At 48.1% G+C, this 25,631-nt stretch overlaps 3 protein-coding genes across 3 annotated transcripts; 1 reads left to right on the top strand and 2 right to left on the bottom strand.

The window, feature by feature from the left end:
- The first annotated feature begins 4,651 nt into the window (after window positions 1–4,651).
- Rtbdn (retbindin) lies at window positions 4,652–11,430 on the top strand. Its single transcript, XM_021171053.3, has 5 exons — window positions 4,652–5,352; window positions 7,289–7,433; window positions 7,558–7,668; window positions 9,757–9,853; window positions 10,916–11,430. Exons 1-5 carry the CDS (start codon window positions 5,076–5,078, stop codon window positions 11,120–11,122), a joined length of 837 nt encoding a protein of 278 aa, XP_021026712.2. The 5' UTR covers window positions 4,652–5,075; the 3' UTR covers window positions 11,123–11,430.
- A 1,125-nt stretch (window positions 11,431–12,555) lies between these two features.
- Rnaseh2a (ribonuclease H2 subunit A) lies at window positions 12,556–22,083 on the bottom strand. Its single transcript, XM_085843738.1, has 8 exons — window positions 21,831–22,083; window positions 21,575–21,646; window positions 21,330–21,456; window positions 21,144–21,231; window positions 14,873–15,010; window positions 14,672–14,759; window positions 12,854–12,977; window positions 12,556–12,753 (listed from the first exon to the last, which is right to left on the bottom strand). The coding sequence occupies exons 1-8, from the start codon at window positions 21,955–21,957 to the stop codon at window positions 12,612–12,614; spliced, it is 906 nt and encodes a 301-aa protein (XP_085699864.1). The 5' UTR covers window positions 21,958–22,083; the 3' UTR covers window positions 12,556–12,611.
- Window positions 22,029–25,606, bottom strand: Thsd8 (thrombospondin type 1 domain containing 8). The gene is made up of 3 exons (XM_029480255.2): window positions 25,366–25,606; window positions 23,765–23,970; window positions 22,029–22,258 (listed from the first exon to the last, which is right to left on the bottom strand). Exons 1-2 carry the CDS (start codon window positions 25,511–25,513, stop codon window positions 23,771–23,773), a joined length of 348 nt encoding a protein of 115 aa, XP_029336115.2. The 5' UTR covers window positions 25,514–25,606; the 3' UTR covers window positions 22,029–22,258; window positions 23,765–23,770.
- Window positions 25,607–25,631: the final 25 nt, after the last annotated feature.

Raw genomic sequence — 25,631 nt, 5'->3', positions numbered from 1 at the left:
GAGGAGGGAGGCGGCGGCAGGAGGAGGAGGGAGGAGGGAGGGAGAGAGAAGCCTCCGGGACCGCAGCGGCGGCCGGCGAGGGGGGGCCCGGAGGGGCGGAGCGAAGCGGGGCGGGCCCGGCGCCGTCACTGCGTCTGGGAGCCGGAGCCGGGTTTCGGCCACCGCTGCCCGCGCTGGGGGTCCGGTGGGGGGGGGGCGGGTAAACGGGGTTGGGTGGGTGGAGTCACCAGATGTCCCTAAGGGAGGCATGCTGAAGACAGACCCTATCAAGACAGTCTTTCACAGACCCTCCAACCCAAGAAAGATCCCTAGGGGAGTTATTCTCACAGATGAATTCCTGGTGAGACTAGAGAACCCCCCCCCCCAACACACACACACACACAGGAGACACATTCTCACAAGCGTGTCATTTGCTATGACGAACTGTCCCCTCACCCTGAAAATCACTCCTAATAGAGATAATGTCTGAAAGATGACGTTTCATCTCAATTTCTCCCGTCCTGAGGCGGCATTTCTTCAAAGATCCAATAGGTGACATCTTTGGGAACCCTGAAAAGACTATCCCCCCAACGGGACGGCTCGAAGGAATATTCTCTTCTCTGTGGGAAATTGTCTCCACCCCAGGGCACCCTTAGATCTCCACTGATGCATTCTTCCAGAGTCACGTGTTCAAGCAAAAGGCTGGACCTCATGGGAGTTTCCCCCTTAGAAAAACGTATATATACACACAGACTTCCTTCCTTTGCCTCCCACAGGGCAGAGTCCCTCAAGTCTTGCAGCCCCTCCAGAGTCTCAGCCTCGTGGTCAGGATTAAGGAGTCAGGCCAGGTCAGGATATATTTATAAGAACGATTAGCTGGTAGCTGGGGAGGGGGCAGATGAAGCGATTCTTACTCCGCCCCCAGTAATCATTCTGCTGAGCCCAAACCAGACCATGCTTCTCAGAGTTGGAGAGAACACCATCTGAACCCTAGACAGAACGGGAAGGCCTTTCTTTCCTTGGGTGGCAGCCTGTAACTGACCCAAGGTCTTGGAGGGCAGGGTCTCTGGACTAGAGCGACCTCTGCCGGACAACGGAGACCACAACGAGGTCTGGGTCAGTGTGTTCTTGGTTGATCCTCACGTTTGCGCCTTTGCCTGTATTATTGTTGTCTGTGTCTTTCTTTCTTTCTTTTGGTCAGCATAGCCATCTCAATGAGTCTCTTGCTTGTACTGTCTTTTGTTCCCGGCTTGTATTTTTCTCAGGTTCTGGATCGGAAAAGCTGTCCAAGGTGCTGGCCTCGTGCTACTGTCCACGGTACTGAAATATGAACACCCTGAACGAAATGAGGGCGCGTGTGTGCACAGGGTCTTGCGGGAGGAAAAACCCACAAACAGGATAAATATGACCCACAACCACCCTGTCTCAGCCCAGACAAAAGATGGGTCCTGTAACTCGGTTCCTAGGGCCTCTGTAATGCCACTGTTGACCACAGAAAGATAGAGGCAGGAGTTCCCTACACCCTGGGCTGCACAGGGCTATCTTACCAGAGGGGAAGGCATTATTAATTCATTAATTTCCTTACTCAACATTTACTGAGTATGTGCTGTGTGCAAGTGTAGAACAGGGTTTGGCAATATGGGAGTTCATCAATAAAAGACATTAAAAAACAAGAACAAAACAAAAAACAAACAAAATCCAGCCGGGCGTGGTGGCGCACGCCTTTAATCCCAGCACTTGGGAGGCAGAGGCAGGCGGATTTCTGAGTTCGAGGCCAGCCTGGTCTACAAAGTGAGTGCCAGGACAGCCAGGGCTACACAGAGAAACCCTGTCTCGAAAAACCAAAAAAAAAAACAAACAAAAAAAAAAAAATCCCACCCTTGGGGCTGGAGAGATTTTTTTTTTTTTTTTTTTTTTTTTTGAGGCCAGGTTTGCCTGTATAGCCCTGGCTGTCCTGGAACTCACTGTGTAGACCAGGCTGGCCTCGAACTCAGAAATCCGTCTGCCTCTGCCTCCCAAGTGCTGGGATTAAAGGCGTGCACCACCACGCTCAGTGAGATTTCTAATTCATTTCCAGAGGACCTAGGTTTGATTGCTAGAACTCATGTTGTGGCTTACAACCATTCATAACTCCAGTTCCAGGAGATCTGATATCTTCTTTTGGCCTCCTTGAAAACCAGGTATGCATGAAAGCAGACATGCATGAAGCCAAAACACCTATACACATAAAATAATTTAAACTATATATATATATATATATATATATATATATATATATAGCACTTGCTGCTCATGCAATGGATGGGAGTTTGACTCCCAGAACCCACACTGGGTAGTTCACAACAGCTTATTTATAACTCCAGCTCCAGGTGATCAGAGGTATCTGACTGCTTCAGGCACCGACAGTAAAGTACACAGATAGACCCTCCCAATGCATACTAAAAAAATAAGTAAAGTACACAGATAGCCCCTCCCAATGCATACTAAAAAAATAACTAAATAAGTCATAAAGAAATGCCGGCTGTATGCTGAGATGGGAGGAAGACACATTTCTGGTGGTGGTATACATATTCTACAAGGATGGATGCATATACTTTTAAAAAATGCATATGAGCCGGGCATGGTGGCACACGCCTTTGATCCCAGCACTTGGGAGGCAGAGGCAGGCGGATTTCTGAGTTTCAGAGTGAGTTCCAGGACAGCCAGGGCTATACAGAGAAACCCTGTCTCGAAAAAAAAAATGCATATGAAATATGTATACAACCAGAAACAACACTCCACACATATAACACACATACCTGTGCACACGCACTGCACATACTTACACATATGTCCTCCTCAAGCACAGGCACAAACATTAACATATACTTTGTGCATATTTCTTTTTTGTTTTGTTTTCTGTTTTGTTTTTTGAGATTGAGTTTTTCTGTGTAGCCCTGGCTGTCCTGGAACTCACTCTGTAGACCAGGCTGGCCTCAAACTCAGAAATCTGCCTGCCTCTGCCTCCCAAATGCTGGGATTAAAGGCGTGCACCACCACTGCCCAGTTTGTGCATACTTCTCAAATAAAGCTCCAACTGTTCTCCAAAACCTCACAGAAGAGGTCGGGAAGATGGCTCAGTGGTTAAGAGAATATACCACATTTGCAGAGGACCCAAATTCAGTTCCCAGCACTCATGTCAGGCGGCTCACAACACCAGCTCTGGTTGATCTGATCAGGGAGTCTGACTTCACCAGATGATTATACTCATATCCACAGACCCATATGGACAAACACACACACACACAGGCATGTGCGTGCGCTCATACTTGCATACACACACACACACACACACCATAAATACATAACTAAAAATAGTAGGGGCTGGTGAGACGGCTCAGTGGTTAAGAGCACCTGACTGCTCTTCTGAAGGTCCGGAGTTCAAATCCCAGCAACCACATGGTGGCTCACAACCATCCGTAATGAGATCTGACTCCCTCTTCTGGAGTGTCTGAAGACAGCTACAATGTACTTACATATAATAAATAAATAAATCTTAAAAAAAAAGAAATACTATAAAAAAATAAAAATAGTAAAATATAAAAAAGAAGAAAACTACAAAGACATAATCATCAAAAAGAATCACACAAAGATAGGCGTGGTGGCACATGTCTTTAATCCCAGCACTCGGGAGGCAGAGGCAGGCGGATTTCTGAGTTCGAGGCCAGCCTGGTCTACACAGTGAGTTCCAGGACAGCCAGGGCTATACAGAGAAACCCTGTCTCGAAAAACCAAAAAATAAATAAATAAATAAAAAAGAATCACACAAAACATATGTATATAGTTGTGAATATCCAGCAAACAGATTCACATAGTATATACATAGACACATATACATATATACATATACCCTACAATAATATAAACATATACTTAAGAAACACAGACAGACACTCATCAAAATGCAAGTACATAAGGATGCTCAATGGTGCACAATTCCCTCCTAATACATAGACACATATCTCTTCCAACACAGCTCATCAGCTCAACACAGGTCCATGAAAGTTCATTCATACCCCTACCTTTTTCTCCAGGGCTGTTTCCCCCTCCCCCACCTGATTCTCCATCTTGTGTTAATTCTGTGAAGATTGAGATTTTTATGCCTTGTATACAAGTGCATCACCCAGAACCCAGTACAGAGTATGAGTTTAATAAATGTCTTTTGAATTCGTGGACAGAATGTTAAAGGACACAGATTTACAAGAACTGGAGAAAGACACAGAAGCATCACCAGCGTACACATGAAAACACCTACCCAAGAAACAACGTCCTCTCCACAGCACAGATCAGAGAGAGAGAGCGGGGAGGGGAGAGGGGAGAGAGGGAGAGAGGGAGAGAAGAGAGAGGGGGGGGGAGAAGGGAGAGGGGAGAGGGAGAGAGGGAGAGGGGAGAGAGGAGAGAAAAGAGAGACGGAGACCTTAAATCTCAAGTTTAGCATAGGGCAAGCTTGTAGATACAAATGCACCAGTCCCAAGTACACCTGATTTAGGGTTGTGGAGGTGGGGCTTTGGAAGTCTCCGCCTCTTAACCAAACCACACCCCTTTCAGTTGCGGCTCTTGGCTGGCCTTGGTTTGGTGGTTCTGAGGTGTCTGAGCATCTCCTAGACTCCAGACAGCTAACAGGTGAGTGGCAGTGGGTGGGGCGTCGGGAATCTAGTCTCCCGTACCTTTACCTTCTTCTGCCCAGAAGCTTTTGGACCCTAGGGGCAGAACCGCAGCCCTGCACAGTCCGGCTTGGTACTAAAAGGTCCAGCCCTGGGTGAAAGCTCCTAAGCCGATTGAGAACCCAGAGAAGGTGACCGTGAAAGGAGTGGAGGGCGGGGGTGCTGCAAAGAGAGAAAGGAAGTCCTGGGTGGAAGCGGGTCTTGGAAGAGCTGAGGTGGTTCCGTGACTCTGAAGCAAGTTGGTAGCAGAGGACAAAGAGCGTGAGAGGTTGTTTGCATGGGATTGGTGTTTTAACCCGTGGAATGAAAGAGATGAATCTGGTGGGAGGGGCTCTTGGGTGAGAATCCCTGTAGGCTTTGAAGAGCCTTGGCCATTGCCTGGCCTCCTCATTTATGGCCCATCCTCTGTGCTGCCTGGCAACCTACCAGTGCCAACTTAAATCTCCAGAAGGAAGGCATCCCTCGTCCCTCTTTATCAGCTGGCTCTTGTCTCAGGTGGACATGGCCCACAAAGGCCACTCTCAACACAGCGGCCTGGTCTGGGCCCTGCGACCGATCCTGGCTTGGATCTTCTTGGTGGCCTGTGGATGGAGTTACCCACTGCAGACTAGGTCCTGGGGACACCCTGGACTGGCAGCCAAGGTGCGCACAGGCCAGCTGCAGCCGGCAGGTGAGCATTTTCTCTGTCACCCCTAACACTCAGAAACCCCACTTATATCTTCCTCGTAAGAGGGCTTAGGGTAATAGAGGGTGGACAGACAAGGCTAGTGATGACTGCTGATTTTAACAGCCGAGAGTCTGGTTGTCAGATCAAACGGCTGGGTTCAAATCCCAAATCCATACTTTGGTGCTCTGTGACCTTAAGCAAATCAGATAACCTAGGCAGGGTGTTAGGCAAGGTGGTGCCCACCTGTAATCCTAGCACATGCCAGGTGGGTGTAGGAGGATTGGGATTTCAAGGCAGGCCAACCTCGGCTATATGGGGAGCTGAGGGTCAGGCTGGGCTACATGAAACTCTGTCTCAAAATAAACAGTTAGGAGCTGGGCAGTGGTTGGTGGCTTTGATCCTAACGCTCAGAGGCCAGACTGAGTTCCAGGACAGCCAAAGCTACACAGAGAAACCCTGTGTCAAAACACTAAATAATACATACATACATACATACATAGGGATGATGAGATGGCTCAGTGGGTAAAAGTGATGGCTACCAACACCAATTACCTGAGTCAGATCCCTGGACTGAAAACTGTGAACGGAGAAAACCAGCCCCTGCAAGTTGTCCTCTGACACACACACACACTCACTCAAACTCACACACACTCACACTCTCACTCACACATACACACTTACACACACTCACACACATTCTCACTCACTCACACACACACACACACTTACACACACTCACACACACATTCTCACACACTCACTCACACAGTGGTACATGAGCAGTTGTGCACACACCCACACACACAATAAATACATTGATTAAATATAAATTTAAAAATTAGGATAGCCGGGCGTGGTGGCACACGCCTTTAATCCCAGCACTCGGGAGGCAAAGGCAGGCGGATTTCTGAGTTCGAGGCCAGCCTGGTCTACAAAGTGAGTTCCAGGACAGCCAGGGCTATACAGAGAAACCCTGTCTCGAAAACCAAAAAAAAAAAAAAAAAAAAAAAAAAAAAAAAAAAATTAGGATAATAAATAGTGCTGAAGATACAGCTCAGTGGTCGAAGTGTTCCTAACATGGGTAGTAACTAGTGTCCTAGGTCCAACCCCAGTAAATAAAGACATGAGAAATAAGAAATAACAGACCTGATATAGAGGTGTTGTGGACATTATGATGCCATTTAGAAACACAGACAAATATAACCTGATTATTATGAGTGATACATAATACTGTTTGAAGCTACATTTCACAGAAATAAAAACAAATTTTCCAGTGATGGGAATTGAACCTAGGGCTAGGCAACGGCTCTACCACTAAGAGTCCTATCCTAACTCTAGCTATTGCTGCTGTGTGGGCTCTTCTTTTTCTCGACCTCAATCGCCCTGGTTTCACCCCTACCACTAGATAGGAGAGAAAGAAGGATAGAGGGGCGAGAGAAATTGAGATCTCTAAATCGAATTTCTTTCCTTTTGTTCTTTGACCGTGGCTACTAACAAACCACAACCACCACACCACTTCTGGGGCCGAGAATGTATCTCCCCTCTGAAAAGTTCCCAGAATTCTAAACATCACCCAATTGGAGAAACTATCTGCAGCTGGCAAAACCGAGCCTCTGCTCCAGCATGAGACAAATCACAGTCAGCTGCCGAGGACAGTCTGAAGCGGCCCCATACCCCACACCTGGGATCAAAGCAAAAACATATTCTTATATTTGTTTTTTAAGAGAAACCAAAATTCCGGAACTGTCACTACAGGTTTGCTTTTATTTTTAGCCAGGATTTCTTTAAGTTGCCTAGCCTGGTTTTGAATTTGAGATCCCCCTGCCTCAGCCTCCCGAGAGTCTGGGATTACAGATTCCTGCCATGTTATCCAACGGCAGAGAAATATCTTTGAGGCTTTTCTCTCTGGGAAAGCATCTGATAGAATTTCCGTTGTCAGGGCACCCTCAGTCCTCGGTTCTACCACCATACCCAAGGATCCAAGTTCCTGGCTCACAGACACCTCCAGTGCCAGAACCTTGCTGCACTGCAGAGATAGACAGACCAGAGAGTCTTCTAGAGAGCTGCGGGGCACCAAGCCCAGAGTGAGTACTGTGTCCTCTAGCCTGTCCCCCTGTTCTCTGCTCTACTTGCCCTAGCCTGGTAAGGCTAGACCCTTAACTCCCCCTGAGGATCGCGCGGTGTTTGCCCCGTCTCTCCCGCGTCCAGATGTGAATTCTTCCTGGGACAACTTCAAGGAGCCCTTCGCGATCGCTTCCACCCACAGCTCTTCGGGGCACGCCCAGTGCAGCCTCTCTGCTCAGAGCTCTGCCAGATTTGGTAAGAGGCGGGAACCGGGGCGTGTCTTACCGGAAAGTGCAGTACGGAGGGCCTTAGTTTACTTCTAGAGAGCCAGAATGGGTCTATGGAAAGAGATCTAGTGTGTACTCTGCAAGGTGGAGAGGGGAGAGGCCTGAGAATGACCTAGCATTTGAGGAACGTGAAGGAGTGGCTCTGGTGGACCAGGAGGTTTCAAAAGGTTCAGGCTTTTGACTGGCAGAAAAGCTAAGAGGGAATGCAAGGAGCTGCTATGAATAGGTTGCCTGGGCTAGAGAACGGCTTGACAGTTAAGAATGCTTACTGCTTTTTCAGAGGACCAGAGTTCAGGTCCCAGCACCCGCATCAGGCTTACAGTTGCCTGTAGCTCCAGCTCCAGGGTATCTGATTCCCTCTTCGGAAGTTCCCTGGCGCCTGTACTAGTGCACATACCAGACGAACACAAATGGTTCAAACATAATTTTTAGCCTGATGGTGGTGGCACATGCCTTCAATCCCAGCACTCAGGAGGCAGAGGCAGGTATATCTGAAAGGACCTCAAATTCAGTTGGTACAAAGTCACCCCAAGACCAAGTTCTTAGCACAAAGGAGACTTATTTGCCCTGATCAGGAAATGGCCCAGAGGGGGGAAAAAAACAAAAGACAGGAGACAGGTCAAGGGAGAAGGTTAAGAGGAACAAGGGAGGGGGAGAGATATTTGTCTTGTAGGGTCAAAGGACTGCCTCCGGAGAGAGGAGAGAGATGTGGCCTACAGACGAATGTCAGCCTACAACAGTAAAAAGAGGAAACCCCATGTTAGGATGAGGTGCTTAATTTTAATTAAGGATGTTAATTAGGTGATGCAAAGGGGGCTTTTAATTGTTGGACTTCAATATTTTGACATCTGGACCTTGGTAGTCAGCCTCAGGAGAAATTGGCTAAATAAGAGGACAGACCTGGTGGTTAGCTTTAGGAGTGTAATTCAATTTTAGCAAGGAAGAGGGGATGGGGGAAGAGCAGGAACTGCTGGAGACATGTTTGCCTGCTACAGTGCCTTCAGTATCTCTGAGTTGAGGCCAGCCAACTACAGAGTGAGTTCTGGGACAGTCAGAGCTATACAGAGAGACCATATCATGAAAAGTCACAACCAAACCAACCAACAAACACTCTCTCTCTCCCTCTCTCTCTACCTACCTACCTATCTATCTGTTCTTCTTCTTCTTTTTTTTTTTTTTGGTTTTTCGAGACAGGGTTTCTCTGTATAGCCCTGGCTGTCCTGGAACTCACTCTGTAGACCAGGCTGGCCTCGAACTCAGAAATCCGCCTGCCTCTGCCTCCCGAGTGCTGGGATTAAAGGCGTGCGCCACCACGCCCGGCTTCTATCTGTTCTTCAAGACAAGATTTCTCTGTGTAGCTCTGACTATCCTGGAACTCAGTCTGTAGAACAGGCTGGCCTCAAACTCTGAGATCCACCTGCCTCTGCCTCCTGAACCCTGGGATGAAAGGTGGGCTCCACCACCACCCAGCTACATGAGTTCAATTCTGGCCATCTACATCAGGCTGTTTACAACCGCCTGAAACTTTAGCTCCTGGGAGTTGGCAACACACACACACATACACACAAATAAGTAAATAAATAAAAACATTTTCAAAGATTTATTATTATAAATAAGTACACTGTAGCTGTCTTCTGACACACCAGAAGAGGGTGTCAGATCTCACTACGGGTGGCTGTGAGCCACCATGTGGTTGCTGGTATTTGAACTCAGGATCTTCGGAAGAGCAGTCAGTGTTCTTACCTGCTGAGCCATCTCCCCAGCCCAAAAATAACATTTTTTAAAGGGAGGGGGGGACACATTGTGTTGGTGTTGATGGCCTGTAACACTTGGGAAAGAGGATCAGGAGTTCAAGATACTCCTTAGACACAAAATAACTTCTAGACTAACTTCAGACCCTTGTCTCACAAAAACAAACAACACAGTAAGTCCCGGAAGGGAACTCTGCAAACCCTGGGTGTCTGAGGGGCCTGAGAAGAGGCCTTGGTCTGAGGGAGGGACATTAGAAGCCCATTGTCTCCAAAGCCTTAAACCTGTCTTCCCTTCTCATGGCCAGGTTCACCACCTGCCAAGCAGATTTTATTTGTGGCCCGACTTGGCTGCAGTCCTCTGGAGAGAGAGGCTGTGAGCCCAGCTGCCGCACCTATGGGCAGGTGAGTGAGGAATAGAGGCTTTGTAATATGGTCTGGATTACTGACATGCAATACCATCTGGGTTCTTGATATAATTTAATTTTAACTAATCAGTTACTTTTTTTAGATAGGGACTCTCCATGTAGCTCTTGCTATCCTGAAACAGCATGATCACTTGGCTGACCTTGAACCCTTTTTTTTTTTTTTTTTGGTTTTTCAAGACAGCATTTTTCCGTGTAGCCCTGGCTGTCCTGGAACTCACTCTGTAGACCAGGCTGGCCTCAAACTCAGAAATCCACCTGCCTATGCCTCCCAAGTGCTGGGATGAAAAGCATGGGCCACCACTGCCCAGCGACTTTGAACTCTTTTTTTTTTTAAGATTTACTTATTATTATATTTAAGTACACTGTAGCTGTGTTCAGACCAGAAGAGGGCGTCAGATCTCATTACGGATGGTTGTGAGCCACCATGTGGTTGCTGGGATTTGAACTCTGGACCTTCGGAAGAGCAGTCAGGTGCTCTTACCCGCTGAGCCATCTCGCCAGCCCGACTTTGAACTCTTATCATCTAGCACTGTCTCCCCAGGGCTGAGCTTAATCCCTTTTAAAGGTGTGGGCTAATCTTTATTTTTTAAGGATTTATTCTTATTCTGTGTATGAGTGTTTTACCTGCCTGTATGCGTACCACCTATGTGCCTGGAAGAGGTCAGGAGGTTATAGACTCCCCTACAACTAGAATTAGGTTCGTGAATTACCATGTGGGTGCTGGGAATCTAACCTAGGTCCTCTGCAGCAGCAGCTGAACCATCTCTCTTCCCAAGTACCCAACACTATCTTAATGTACCTAGTTCCTAGGTTCTTGCTGTGCTCTTCCACATTCTCAGCCTTGGTGTGGGTAGCACTCTCGGGTCCGCTGATTCTCGACTCTATCAACTCTTTGTGCTCAGTTCTCCGCCCCTCCCCTGGCTCTGACAGACTGACTGGCCCCTCAAAGGAATACCCATACCCTCCCACCGCTCAGGCTATACCCGGTCCAGAAGACCCAGCCCAGTGACTCAACCCTGACCGCCACCCTTTCTCCTAGACCTTTGCCAACGCCACAGATCTGTGTCACTCTGTTTTGGGTCATGTCCTGCGGGTAGCAGCTCCTGGTTCCAGTCACTGCCTCAACGTCTCCATCTCCTCTCCAGGAGCCCGCCGCCGCCCTCGTGCCTGGATTTCAAATGTTGTAGGCAGTGGCAGTGGCAGCGGCAGCGGCGACAGCCCCGAGTCAATGTTTGGCGTTCAATAAGTGTCCCTTCCCTAGGCCAGGAGCCACCCAGAGTCATCTCCGTCTCTTCCTCTCTCCTTCCTTCCTAAACCAGGCCCTCCCACCTGTTTTCCTACAAATGACCTAACCCTCACTTATTTTGCTTCCCCAAAATAAAGTTGCCAGCCTAGACCATGCCATACGACATGGCTGCTGCTTGGGAAAACACTTGGGGAGAACTTGGCAAAAATGATAGTCTTAGGGAAGAACGGAGACCAGCAATGCGGCACACAGGCAAAAGAAACAACTCCAACAAGATGGCCTCTGTCCTCCAGGTTTGCCGTGGCACTTGTGTCCCACCCCCCCCAAAAAAAGAATTTAAATAAATAGATAACATAGTTTGTGGCTTTGATTTATTGATCAGGGCCTCATCATGTAGCCTTGACTGATGTGGAACTATGTAGACCAGAATGGCCTCTAACTCGGAGATCCACCTACCTGTCCTCCAAATGCTGGGATTAAAGGTATGCAATACCACAACAGCGCATGCATGCACACACACACATGCACACACACACACACACACACACACACACACACACACGCACAGAAGGAAGAGGAGAGGAGGCAGAGGACTGGAAAGAAGGCTCCCTGGTTGACAGCAACAATGACTGTTCTTGCAGAGGACCACCCACAAGGTGGCTCAAAAACACCTCCAGCTCCAGTTGCAGGGGATCTGGTGCCCTCTTCTGGCGTCTTTGAGAACTGCATGGATGTGTTGCACAGATATACATACAACTTCTTTAATTCCAAGTCTGCAGCTATGTTTCAGGCCTGTCTGGTCTACGTGGCAAGTTCCAGGACAGTCAAGACTACTTAGGAACCCTGTCTCAAAACAAGACAAAGCAAAGAGGAAGCACAAAAGAAAAATATGCGGGGTGGAGAAAGCCAGTGGTCAAAAGCACATAGTTAGTTCAGATCAGCACCGACAGAGCAAGCTGTAATTAATCTCTAAGTCCAGCTCCAGGAGAATCTGAAGCCTACGACCTCCAAGGGCCCTTGCATTTACACGTGCATACTCACATGTGTGTATACCCACACAAACACACACACACAAAGACAAAAATAGTTTTACAATTTAAAAAAAAAAAAGGGTATGATAGCGCATGTCTTTAACCTCAGCACTTGGGAGGCAGAGGCAGGTGAGTGTCACAATGTGCCCAAGACCAACCTGGTCTACACAGTTCCAGCATTGAGCTACCCCATGATACCACACGGTGGCTCACAACCATCTGTAATGGGATCTGATGCCCTCTTCTGCTGTGTCTGAAGACAGCTACAGTGTACTTACATACATAAATCATTCTTAAAAAAAAGCAAACGTCACCAATCTAGAAATGCCTATTTTGTTTGATGAGTCAGCTGCTGGCCACTGGCACTGCTATCAGACCTTAGCCACAAAGCACTCCGTCCACTTCTTGAACAGCTTTTATTCCTGGGTTAGAAGGGCAGGTGGTGCACACGTGGGCTCCTAGAGGCTGCTGGCTGCCTCCAGGCCTCGCTCCTGGAAGTATCTGTGGGGGGCCTGAGGGCGGCAGGTCTGTAGGCCCTGGCTGAAGTAGGAGGTGATTTTTCCCGGTCGCTCAGGATCCTCCTCAGCTTCTGAGTCCTCCCTGTGGGAGAGAGGGATGACTGGCCACTTCCCATCGGGCTGAGTGAAAACATAGCCTCCCTTCCCCTGGTCTGTTCCCTCGGCACTCTCAGGACACAAACCAAGTGACATGTTCTGCCTCCTTCTCCAGGATGGCCTGGGCTGTGCTCCAACTGAACCGTACAAACTGGGGGAAGCCAAACACGGGGTCCACATGTTTCCTCAGCCAGGCTTTGGTCTTGGGATCTAGGGAGACAGAGGTAATGGTGACAGCATCAGAGGGTCAGGTGACAGGCACATGCCACATGCATCCTTAGCTGCTTGACTTTCTTCTTTTTTGTTGATGATGGAGTTTCACTATGTAGACCAGGCTGGCCATCCTCTGCCTCGAGCTGGGATGAAGGGTCTGTGTCTTTGGCTTCTTGAGTACCAAGACACCCTCCACTGTTGACTTAAGAGTCACACTGTCCCAGGTCCTCAGCCTGGGCAAGTGTGGTCCACCCAGCACCCCCTCTTTTGTGGTGCACCAGTGCTCAAGAGGTTCTGGGGTATTTCTGGGACTTGAGTCTCAGGGTGGAGGGAATATGGAATGAATCCATGGCCCATACTCCTTCTGGCTTTTTATTTTGATGTATATGCATGCTTGTCTGTGTGTGAGTGCAGATATCCCAGGAGGACATTGGCTCTGATGGAGCTGGAGTTACAGGCAGTTGTGAGCTGCCCAGTGTGGTGCTAGGAACTGAACTCTGGACCTCTGCAAGAACAGCAGCTGCCCTTAGCCACTGAACCATCTTTCCAGCCCCCAATTTTGTTTTTTCTTTTTTTCTTTTTTTGGTTTTTCTTTTTTGAGACAGGATTTCCCTGTATAGCTCTGGCTGTCCTGGAACTCATTTTGCAGAGACCAGATTAGCCTCAAACTCAGAAATCCGCCTGCCTCTGCCTCCCAAGTGTTGGGATTAAAGGCGTGTGCCACCAGGCCCGGCTCCAATTTTGTTTTTTGAAAATATTTTCTTTTGGGCCAGAGAAATGGCTCAGAGGTTAAAAGCACTGGCCTCTTCCAGGGGTCCTGAGTTCAATTCCCAGCAACCACATGATGGCTCACACCATTTATAATGAGACCTGGTGCTGTTTTCTGGAGTGCCGGCATACGTACAGGCAGGAAAAACACTGTATGCATAATAAATAAATCTTAAAAAAATAAAAAAAGGAGCCGGGCGTGGTGGCGCAAGCCTTTAATCCCAGTACTCAGGAGGCAGAGGCAGGCAGATTTCTGAGTTTGAGGCCAGCCTGGTCTACAAAGTGAGTTCCAGGACAGCCAGGGCTATACAGAGAAACCCTGTTTCGAAAAACCAAAATAAATAAATAAATAAATAATCAATCTCTGCCTCCTATTATAAAAGTTTTTAAAAATTAAAGAAAAGGCTGGGTGGTAGTGGTGAACGCCTTTCATCTCAGCACTTGTGGGGTAGATGCAGGCAGATCTCTTGAGTTCAAAGCCAGCCTGGTCTACTAAGTAAGGTCAGAGATCAGGATACCCAGGGCTGGGGGAAAGAAAAAAAAAAAATTTTTAAGAAAAGAACAATAAAGCTGGAGACCAGCCTGGGCTACATGGATTTTTTTTTTTTTTTTTTTTTGGTGGGGGGTAGGGGAGTTAGTTTCTAGTCAGGCTTTTTCTCTGTGTAATAGAGACTGGCTGTCCTGGACTCCCTTTGTAGACCAGGCTGGCCTTGAACTCACAGAGATCCCCACCTGCCTCTACCCCATAAGTGCTGGGATGAAAGGCATGGGTCACCACCCCCAGTTGGGCTACACAGAAAATTAAAGGCACGTTTATGTTACATGGGGTAAGAGGGGTGAAGACACGGGGTGAGGTGCTGGTGAAGGAGAAAAGGGAGGAAAACTCATTCCCAAGAGGGCCTGAACCACAGCTTTCAGCTCACCATTGGGATAGCCTGAGCCATAATCGGAGTCCAGATCCTGTAAAATTTCCACAAACTGCCAGTTCTTCACAGCCTTGTCTCGGGCCACCTGCAGGCAAGACAGTAGCTTAGAGCCTCCGTCCTCACAGGAATCTTAGAAATCTTGCTTGTCCCTACACAAGGGAGGTGCCAGGAGTGGGCCCTGGCCAGAGGGATTCTAACCTTGGCAAAGATGCTGGCAGCACTGACCACAGGGAACAGGGAGTCAGCTTTGGCCTTGACTGTCACCTCTATCCCAGGAAAGCGCTGTTGTAATCGAGCCTGGTATGTCTCTGGCATTCCTACAGTGTCCACAAATACCTGGCACAGACACAGAAACATGGGGAAAGAAGTCATTTAACAGCAGGCAAAACAACTATAAAACATCCAGTCTCCTACTCTACTGAGGACTCCCAGGGCCTCACATGTGCTACACAAATATTACCACTAAGCTACCAGCCCAATGTTATGTACATGGGTGTTTTGCCTGCATGTATGTCTGTGCACTACATGCGGCCAATCCCCCTGGAACTGGAGTTACAGACAATTGTAAGCTCCCACTCAGATCCAGGGATTTGAACCTGGATCCTGTGGAAAGCAACCATGCTGTTTTTTTTTTTTTTTTTAAGATTTATTTATTTATTATATGTAAGTACACTGTAGCTGTCTTCAGACATTCCAGAAGAGGGCGCCAGATCTTGTTGCGGATGGTTGTGAGCCACCATGTGGTTGCTGGGATTTGAACTCTGGACCTTCGGAAGAGCAGTCGGGTGCTCTTACCCACTGAGCCATCTCACCAGCCCACAACCATGCTGTTTAACCGCTGAGCTATCCTCTCTCCAGCCTCCTGGTTTTTGTTTGTTTTTTTTGTTTTCCATTTTGATCCTTTATCTGACTCACAGGCCTTACACACACTCGACCACTGTTACTTGAGTGCTAGAGGGAGGGTTTTTTTTTGTTTTTGTTTTTTTTTAAAGATTTATTTATTTTATGTATGTGAGTACATTGTGGCTGTATAGATGGTTGTGAGCCTTCATGTGGTTGCTGGGAATTGATTTAGGACCTCTGCTCACTCCAGTCAACCGTGCTTGCTCCAGTCAACTCTGCTTGCTCAGTCCCTGCTCGCTCCGGCCCAAAGATTTATTTATTACTATACATATGTACACACTAGCTGTTTTCAGACACACCAGAAGAGGGCGTCAGATCTCATTACGGGTGGTTGTGAGCCACCATGTGGTTTTTGGGATTTCCTTTGGAAGAGCAGTCAGTACTCTTACCCACTGAGCTATCTTGCCAGCCCCAGGGTTTTTGTTTGTTTGTTTGTTGTTGTTTTATTTACTATAAAATGTTTGTGGCTGGGAAAGATGGCTTAGAAGGGACAGGTGCTTTCAGATCTTATATTCTCAGTCCCCACAGGTTACAAGAATAAAACCTGACTCTGCAGAGCCACATGGCTATCCCATGTATGCCATGCCTGTGTATGTCAGCACTCAGGCACAGACCATAAGCAAAAAAAATGTTTTGGGGCATTTGTTTTTGAGACTGCAACTCACTCTGTAGCCCTGGGTGGCCTTCAACTCATTATGTAGGATAGCCTAGCTCCAAACTCAAGAGAGCACCCTGCCTGCATGTATGCCTATGTACCATTTGTGTGCCTGCAGAGGCCAGAAGAGGGTGTCAGATTCATTGGAACTGGAGTATGGAGTTACAGCTTGAAGGTGCTATGGGGGTGCTGAGAATTGAACACAGATTTTTCCGTAAAAGCAACAAGTGCTCTTAATTGTTAAGGCATCTCTCCAGCCCCACAATTAAACAAAACACAACAAAAAAACCAAAACCTTATTCTAACAGGGTTAAATATAGCTCAGTGGCAGAATACCTCTTAATATGCAGCTCTCTATGTTCCATCCACAGCACTGCCCAAAACAGTGGTTCTCAACCTTCCTGATGCTGCGACCCTTTAACACAGTTCCTCATGGTGTGGTGACCCTCAACCATAAAATTATTTCATCGCTGCTTTATAACTGAAATTTGGTTCTCTCATGAGTCATAATGTAAATATCTGATACGCAGGAAATCTAATACACAATCTCCAACGAGGTAGCAAGCGACACACGGGTTGAGAAATGCTGGCCTCAAACAAGATAGGCTTTGTCTAATCATGCTACAGCCTTTGAACACTGAATGCTCGCTGCTATCCTGGAGGCTGAGGACAGGTAGCAACAAGCAGCATACACTGGAATCCTTACATATGGCTCTGTAGGTGGTATTGGCTAGCATGCCCACAGCCTGGGCTCTACCCCCAGGAACACAGTCCTAGCTTGGTGACATAGGCTGTCCTCCTAGCACTTGGAAGATGGAGGCAGAGATTAGGAATTCAAGGGATAGCTGCATATGGAGGTGGAGGACAGTCTGGGCTCTGTAACAGCCCTCAGAAACAAAACCAAGGGGCCGGAGAGGTGGCTCAGTGGTTAAGAGCACTGGCTGCTCTTCCAGAGGTCCTGAGTTCAATTCCCAGCAACCACATGGTGGCTTACAACCATCTGTAATGGGATCTGATGCTGTCTTCTGGTGTGTCTGAAGACAGCTACAGTGTACTCAATACATAAAATAAATAAATAAATCTTTAAAACAAACAAAACAAAAACCAAGGGGCTGGAGAGAAGTCTCAGTATCAGCATCCCCGTGGCGGCTCACAATTACTTACATAACTCCAGCTGCAGGAGGTCTGATGCCTTCTTCTGACCTCCATGGGCTCTAGGCACGCATATGATGCATGCATATATATATATATATATATATATATATATATATATATGCCCAACAGTCATATACGTAAACTTTTTTTAAAGTTCATTAACTTAAAAAACTTTACGCTCCCAATGGAGGAGCTAGAGAAAGTACCCAAGGAGCTAAAGGGATCTGCAACCCTATAGGTGGAACAACATTATGAACTAACCAGTACCACCCAGAGCTCTTGACTCTAGCTGCATATGTATCAAAAGATGGCCTAGTCGGCCATCACTGGAAAGAGAGGCCCATTGGACACGCAAACTTTATATGCCCCAGTACAGGGGAACGCCAGGGCCAAAAAAATGGGAATGGGTGCGTAGGGAAGTGGGGGGGAGGGTATGGGGGACTTTTGGGATAGCATTGGAAATGTAATTGAGGAAAATATGTAATAAAAAATAAAAAAGAGGAAAAAAAAAAGATTAAGGATAGGCCTGACCTGCATTTGAGTAAAGGAAAAAAATATCACTTAGCTAAGATTACAAATTCTGGAATAAAATAATAATAATAATAATAATGGCCAAGCCGGGCGTGGTGGCGCACGCCTTTAATCCTAGCACTCGGGAGGCAGAGGCAGGCGGATTTCTGAGTTCGAGGCCAGCCTGGTCTACAAAGTGAGTGCCAGGACAGCCAGGGCTACACAGGGAAACCCTGTCTCGAAAAAAAAAAAAAAAAAATGGCCAAAGGAAAAAAAGACAAAAAAACTTTACATTTCACAGGGATTCTCTGCTCTGCAGAGAGGAGAACAAAGTGGGGGGGCAACAGGTGGGACTATCAAGAAAAGGACCCTGCACCCTCCTACAGGACAGAAGCCGGTATGAAGGGGACCTGTGGAATCACTCTGGAAAATTGGCGGCTAGGACAGGGAGGTTGGGGCATACATTCAGGGAGGAAGTAAAAATAGGAAATCAAAATAAAATCTGCTTCTAATTCTGAATTTTCCAGCTAAACTTTTTTCTTGAAGGAAATCTGACTTTTGTGGTGTATGTGTACACGTGCACACACGTGCACACACGTGCACACACGTGCCAGGCTGTGGAAGTCATGTAGACCGAACTCGGACTGCCAGGTGTTCTCATCCACTGAAACTCCTGGATGCTGGAGAGTAAACTCAGGTCCTCCAGCATGCTAGGCACAGGCTCTCCTGTTGACCCTCATCTCAAGTCCATCTACCTTGTGTATGTGTGTGGACTGGGATATGCATGCGTATTAGTGTGCCAGGTCAGTCACGGGTTTTCCTCAGTTACTCTTCAAGAGTCACCCTAAAGCCAGGCTATAGTAACCTGTTTAAAAGCCAGGGTGGTGGCGCCCACCTTCAGTTCCAGGACTTTGGAAGCAGAGGTAGGTGGCTCTCTATAGCCAGCCAGAGATATACAGCCTGTGTCAAAAACAAAATTAAACTATCAACAAGAAACTGGGATTAAAGGTATGAGTTATCAGGGCTTGAGAGATGGCTCAGTGGTTGAGAGCACTGGCTGCTCTTCCAGAGGTCCTGAGTTCAATTCTCAGCAACCACATGGTGGCTCACAACCATCTGTAATGGGATCCAATGTTCTCTTCTAGCAAATAGACATACATACAAATAGAGCACGCACACACACAGAAAGAAAAAAAGAAGCCGGGTGGTGGTGGCGCATGCCTTTAATCCCAGCACTTGGGAGGCAGAGGCAGGCGAATTTCTGAGTTCAAGGCCAGCCTGGTCTACAAAGTGAGTTCCAGGACAGCCAGGGCTACACAGAGAAACCCTGTCTCAAAAAACCAAAAGAAAAAAAAAAAGAAAGAAAGAAAGAGAAAGAGAGAGAAAGAAAGAGAAAGAGAGGAAACAAAGAAAGAAAGAAAGAAAGAAAGAAAGAAAGAAAGAAAATGTATGTGCTACCAAGCTAGGCCATTCCAACTGATTAAAAAAAAAAAACATTTTTTTTTTCAACTTTAACAGGGCTAGAGAAATGGCTGAGGTTAAGAGCACTCTTCTAGAGGACCCAGATTCAGTTCCCAGCACCCATATCATGGCTCATAACTGTCTATAACTCCAGTTCCAGGGGATCCCACACCTCTTTCTAGCTCATGTGGTGCATAGACACACATGCAAGCAAAATACCCATATATATATAAACATATAGAATTTTAAGGACTGGAGAGATGGCTCAGAGGTTAAGAGCACTGATTGCTCTTCCAGAGGCTCTGAGTTCAATTCCCAGCAACCACATGGTGGCTCACAACCATCACCAATGAGATCTGATGCCCTCTTCTGGCCTGCAGTCATACATGCAGGCAGAATGCTGTATACATAATAAATAAATCTTTTACTTGTGTGTACGGGCGTATTACTTGTGTGCACGGGCATATTACTTGTGTGTACGGGCGTATTACTTGTGTGCACGGGCGTATTACTTGTGTGCACGGGCGTATTACTTATGTGTACGGGCGTATTACTTGTGTGCACGGGCGTATTACTTGTGTGCACGGGCGTATTACTTATGTGTACGGGCGTATTACTTGTGTGTACGGGCGTATTGCTTGTGTGTACGGGCGTATTACTTGTGTGCACGGGCGTATTACTTGTGTGTATGGGCGTATTACTTGTGTGCACGGGCGTATTACTTGTGTGCACGGGCGTATTACTTATGTGTACGGGCGTATTACTTGTGTGTACGGGCGTATTGCTTGTGTGTACGGGCGTATTACTTGTGTGCACGGGCGTATTACTTGTGTGCATGGGCGTATTACTTGTGTGTACGGGCGTATTACTTGTGTGTACGGGCGTATTACTTGAGGAGACCAGAAGAGGCAATAAGGATGTCCTAGAACAGGAGGTAAGGCTGTTCTGAGTTATCCAGTGGATGCTGCGAATCCAACCCAGGTGCTCTGGAGCAAGGAAAGAAAGAAAGAAAGAAAGAAAGAAAGAAAGAAAGAAAGAAAGAAAGAAAGAAAGAAAGAAAGAGAAAGACAGACAGGCAGACCAAGCTCTCATCTTTCTAGACCCACTTTTTTGGTTTTTTTTTTTTTTTTTGGAGACAAGGTCTTGCACTAAACCTGAAATCCAACAATTCAGCTCGACTGGTTAGCCATCCAGACCCAAGATCCTCCTGTGTCCTCACTGCCAGCACTGAGGTGACAGGCTTATGTTGCTTTGCCTGGCTTTACCTTTGGATGCTAAGGATCCAAACTCAGTCCTCACACTTGCTTCAGACAGGGTCTCACTGTGTGTGTGGAGGGATCCCCAGGAACTCAGACCTCTGCCTGCCTCCGGCTCCTGAGTGCTAGGGTGAAAGGCGTGCCACCATGCCTTCACGGTCATGCTTCTGCAACAGGCACCTACCAACTGAGCCACAGAGGGTCCCCACACAAGCCCTGACGTCACCCTCTCCCTCCTTCACTATGTCCATCCTCTTGTGATTTTTTTTTTTTTTTAAAAACAGGGTTCAGGCTGGAGGTAGCCTGGGCTGACATTCAACTCACTTTTTAGCCAAGGGTGGCCATAAACTCTTCATGCTCCTGCCTCCATTTCCTAAGTGTTACGGCTCTGACTTTATGCAGTGCTGGGATGGAAGCAGGACTTCATGCATGCTAGGCTAACAATCTATCACTGATACAGACCCAGCTTCAACTTTTTAAAGGCCCTTTTATCAGAAGGTGACCAAAGGGCTGTAACCCAACAGCTCACCTGAGTGACATTCACATTCTGGTCCAGTGCGTACCGTATTAGCCCCGCAGCTGTATCGTGTGACAGGGAGTTGAGGTTGTACTTGACTCTGGTAAAGGACAGAGTTTAGTCCACACTATTGCAAAGGCAGGACGCAGCCAGCCTGTGTTGGCTGCTCTTCCCCCCACTCATGAAGGGACGCCTCACCGCCCAAGCATGCTGGTAGAGATCAGGTTTGGAGACAGGATGTCCAAAGCCCAACCCACAAAGTCTCCATCCTCCTCCATTTTCGCAAAGAGCCTCTCCCGCTCGTTCTCTGTCAAGGTCTTTGAGTCTGAGAAGAAAGTTAAAGAAAAGGGGACAAGTGGTTCTTTCCCGTTTCTGCTTTCCCCTCTGTATCTCACCTGCCCATACCCAGGAACCCAGAGTGCAGACATTCAGCACAGGCTCACCTGCCACTTTCAGGGCCTCCAGATCTGCCAAGCGAGACAGGGGACAGTAACAGATGGCGTAGACCATGGGACCTTGGTAGGAAGAGGACAAGTCTGAGTTCTGAGAGCAGGGTTCCCAACAGAGAGTACAGTATGTAAAAGCCATCCCACTATCGCTTCCAGATCCCAAGACCCAGCATGATCCTCACTCCGGTTTCCCTGAAAATTGCACCCCTTTCACCCACGCGCCTCCCAGCCCGCGGCCCTGGAAGCGCACCAAGCACAGGGCCTCGGCCCGCTTCATCCACGCCCAGAACGCACGGCTCCTTGAGACACACAGCAGGAACAGGAGAACTCAGACGACAACGGCCCGTATTGTCCCTCTCCAGCTCGCTGAGATCCATGCTGCCTCTGCGACAGCCAACAGTTGTAGAAAACAACTCTGCAAGCGCAGGTCCCAGCGCGCGTTTTCCGCGAAAACTGCAGCGGCTCTTGCTGCTGACCAATCGGCTCGCAGAATCCGCCCTCGATGCGCCCTCCGGCGTAGTCGTTTACGCACGCGCCGCTGTCGCCGCTGGTCTGCTCTTCTCTCCTGGGAATTGTAGTCTTTGAGGACTATCTCCAAGGGCGTGGTTTGTAATCGAGGGTGGGCAGGGTCACTTTGCAAGCTCCGCCCCGTTGCTACGGGAGCCTGGCCCTCAGTGACTAGTACAGAGAGAAATAACGAGGAAATTAAGATGTAGTTAAGCAGATTGTTTGGTTTGTTTCTTTCGAGACAACTAATAAAGCCCGGGCTGGTCAACCTTGAAGTCACTATGTAGTCTGGGATGACTTTCTATTCATAATCCTCCTACCTCCATTTCCCATGCTGGAATTACCAACCCACACTCAGCTGATATTTTTTGGAGGTTTACAAGATCAAATATCATTGCACAGGCAGAGCACTGGTCTCACCGGGTCCCGGTCTCCTACTACCTGCCATTCATGTTTGTACTGGCTATCTGTCTCTGTCTCTCTTCTTTTCTTTTCTTTTTTGGAGAGAGTCTCACTGTGTCTCTCTAGCTGACCCAGAATTCGCTACATAAATTGTCCTTGAACTCAGAGATACACCTACCTTCCCTCCCCACCACGCTGCACAGAACCTCAGCTCCTAGTACTGAGTGTCCCAGATTCCACAAGGCTTAGGCCTTCTGACTCACATTTCCTGAAGTTAATGGCTCTCCAGGACACAGCTGCCTCCAGGACCTGTCCCTTATCATCTTTCTGAAAGAAAGCCTTCTCTACCACTGTGGGAGATGCTGGGCCCCAGCCACTTCCTGTTTAGGCTCTGCACCCATCAGGCAGGGGTCTTCCCTCCCCTCCCCGCTCCCTCCACTCTTCTCCTGCTATCCCTTATCTTAGGAAGCTCCCATCTCCCGGACCCCTTGGCCACTCCAATCACACTCTAATGTCTTCTTGGTCAATGAGACACACGTCCATTCCTCTATTACATACCTCTGCTTGCCACCAAGTTGTTGTTGTTGTTTTTAAGATAGGGTCTCATGTAGCATTAAATAGCCTTGACCTTGCTATATAGCCTGAGCTGATCTTGAACTCTTGATTCTCCTGCCTCAGGAGTGCCTGAGTCACAGGCCTGAATCTCCAACAGGGCTCTCTCCTTCCAGCATTTCCTGCTTTGTCCCACGGCTGTCGGAAAAGCTCCTGTGTCTGAAGTCAGGTGCCTGCTCCCCAGCCAGCCTGAAGCTTCAGACTTTGGGCCCCAGTACTCACCTCAAACCAGCCACCACCTCAGCTCCTTCTCCTCCTGCTGTTTGTTTTTCTTTTTCTTTTTCCTTTTTTTTTTTTTTTTTTTTTGGTTTTTCGAGACAGGGTTTCTCTGGCTGTCCTGGAACTCACTTTGTAGACCAGGCTGGCCTTGAACTCAGAAATCCACCTGCCTCTGCCTCCCAAGTGCTGGGATTAAAGGCATGCGCCACCACTGCCTGGCTTGTTTTTATTTTTCAAGACAGGGTTTATCTGTGAATCCTTGGCAGTCCTGGAACTCTGGGACTCATTCTGTAGACTAGGTTGGCCTCGAACCCAGAGATCTGCCTGTCTCTGCCTCCCAAGTGCTGGGATTAAAGGGCCTTGCCCTCATGTTTATGTCCCTGCCTACTCCTGGATCTGCCAGCCAGTTCTGACTAGCATTGCCATGCCCCCTCTGTTGCTCACCTCTGCTCAGGGCCTCGAGTTGCAGTCCTTCAGGCTGCAAGATGAGCAATCCTGTTGCCCGCACGGCCTCATCTGTACCAGCTTCTCTCGGTCCATGAACACAGGGACTGGTGCCGTACCCAACACCTGACGGCTGCGTTCCTGTCTGCCCAGGCTGCAGAAACAATGCCACTTTCCCCACGGGCCTAGGACTGAGTCTTCCAGTACTGGAGACGGAGGGTGGACATGAAAACCCAATTGGGGAGTGAACCACCATACAAAGGATTTGTCCAGGGAGGGACAAAGATAAAGAACCTAATGGTAACAACTGGTATTTTTAAGACTTTGCTGCCTCTGTGCAGTGACTTAGGAAGAGCAAACCACCCTTTCAAAAAGGCACCAGTAAGCTGCCTACAGCTGCAAACTGACACCTCTAATCTCTGCCAGCCAGCTCAGTTGGGAGTATTCACTCCCCGTCCTTCATACCCGACATCCAAAGTTGACTCTTGTCTTCAGGGACTTAATCATGGGCCTACACAGCAGGCCCAGTGCCACCTGACTAACAAGGCTGACAGATGTTAAGTTAAATGATATAATTGACATAATAAATGCACTTAAACCCCCTGGTGCTGAGCTAACTTGTAGCAACAAAGTAATTTTTATGCTCAGGAGAAGCGACAGCTTTTTTTTTTTCTAGGTAGTGCTAAAGAGCCACTGACCTAGAGTTTTACAAGACCCTTTCCCTTCCTTTCCTTCCTTCCTTAAAAACAAAACAAAACAACACAACAGAGCCTCATGTACCCCAAGCTGGCCTCCAAGTCCTTGGGTAGCCAAAGATGTCTTTGAATTTCAGGTCCCTACTCCTCCCAAATGCTAGGATTGCAGGTGTGTACAGGTACAGTGGATTATGCAGCACTGGGGAAGGATCAAAACTTCGTGTATGCTGGGCCAGTGCTCCACCAACTGAGTGCCTAATGCAATCTCAACCCCTCATCAGAATTCTTCACTGATACTTCCTCATGTAGGATGAACTCACAAAGGCTGGTGCCCCACACCCTTCCTCCCCACACTCTTCCTTGGCAGATCTTTGCCAAATGGCATCCCCTTTCCCTATTCTTCCCTTAGGCCTTTTGCTGTTCCCTTTTCACTGCCTCACAGTCCCTGCGACTTTAACTGTGCTAGTCATTCCAGCTGTGTTGGTTCTTACCATCTCAAGCTGACTGGCCAGTTTCTTTCTCTGCCTCCACCCTTCTAGCACTATGTTAATAGGTTGTTTATTAGACAGGCAGTGTTTAATACAATTATCAGATGACCAAGGAAGCTGCGGGGCAAGAAGTTGAGAACAAAAGGTAGTACGGTTGGGGCATGGCAGTAAATTTTCAGTAAAGTGAAACGGAACAAAATAAAACAAAACAATAACTCACAGATGAGAAATCACACACTCAGAGAAAAAGTGCCCAGTCCCTTGAGACCCAGCCTGCGCTGAGATGGGCAGGGATTTGAAGTCAGCCACAGAGGGTCTGTTTGTAGGGCCTCGGCGAAGTGAGGCCTTGGGGGGGGGGGGTTGGGGGGGGGGGAGGACACCTTTTCATAGCGTCACTCCTGTCCACCTGCTAGTTTACCCTTTTGTCGCTGCAGCGTCAGCAGCTCCCAGGTATCACCTTCACCGTGCGGGCCAAAGTATTGGTAGTCTGGGTCGATCTGAGTAGGGGACACCAGACCTAGGAGCACTAGGGGAGTCAGCAACGGAGCCAAGTGGCTCCGGGCCATGCCCGGACTCCAACCGACCCCAACGCGCCCCGTGGCCGTGGCTCGCGCGAAGCCCACAGCACAGACAATCCCGGCGTCCGTAAGGGCACACCCCACCCAACCCTTGTGAAAGCATGTG

The sequence above is a fragment of the Mus caroli genome, unplaced genomic scaffold (genome assembly GCF_978045245.1).
Source record: "Mus caroli unplaced genomic scaffold, Mus_caroli_1 scaffold_10, whole genome shotgun sequence".
Taxonomy (NCBI): Eukaryota; Metazoa; Chordata; class Mammalia; order Rodentia; family Muridae; genus Mus; species Mus caroli.
This window is presented reverse-complemented; position numbering and strand designations above follow the sequence as displayed.

Excerpts from the sequence above, each read along its gene's own strand:
- Rtbdn (XM_021171053.3), top strand. The coding sequence starts at position 5,076 with ATGGCCCATCCTCTGTGCTGCCTGGCAACCTACCAGTGCCAACTTAAA. Across the intron at positions 7,669-9,756 it reads TCAGAGCTCTGCCAGATTTG|GTTCACCACCTGCCAAGCAG; the intron begins GTAAGAGGCGGG and ends TCTCATGGCCAG. Across the intron at positions 9,854-10,915 it reads GCTGCCGCACCTATGGGCAG|ACCTTTGCCAACGCCACAGA; the intron begins GTGAGTGAGGAA and ends CCTTTCTCCTAG.
- Thsd8 (XM_029480255.2), bottom strand. The coding sequence starts at position 25,513 with ATGGCCCGGAGCCACTTGGCTCCGTTGCTGACTCCCCTAGTGCTCCTA. Across the intron at positions 23,971-25,365 it reads GACGCTGCAGCGACAAAAGG|TACTGGAAGACTCAGTCCTA; the intron begins GTAAACTAGCAG and ends CTCCGTCTCCAG.
- Rnaseh2a (XM_085843738.1), bottom strand. The coding sequence starts at position 21,957 with ATGGATCTCAGCGAGCTGGAGAGGGACAATACGGGCCGTTGTCGTCTG. Across the intron at positions 21,647-21,830 it reads GGGCCGAGGCCCTGTGCTTG|GTCCCATGGTCTACGCCATC; the intron begins GTGCGCTTCCAG and ends CTTCCTACCAAG. Across the intron at positions 21,232-21,329 it reads TCTACCAGCATGCTTGGGCG|AGTCAAGTACAACCTCAACT; the intron begins GTGAGGCGTCCC and ends GTCCTTTACCAG.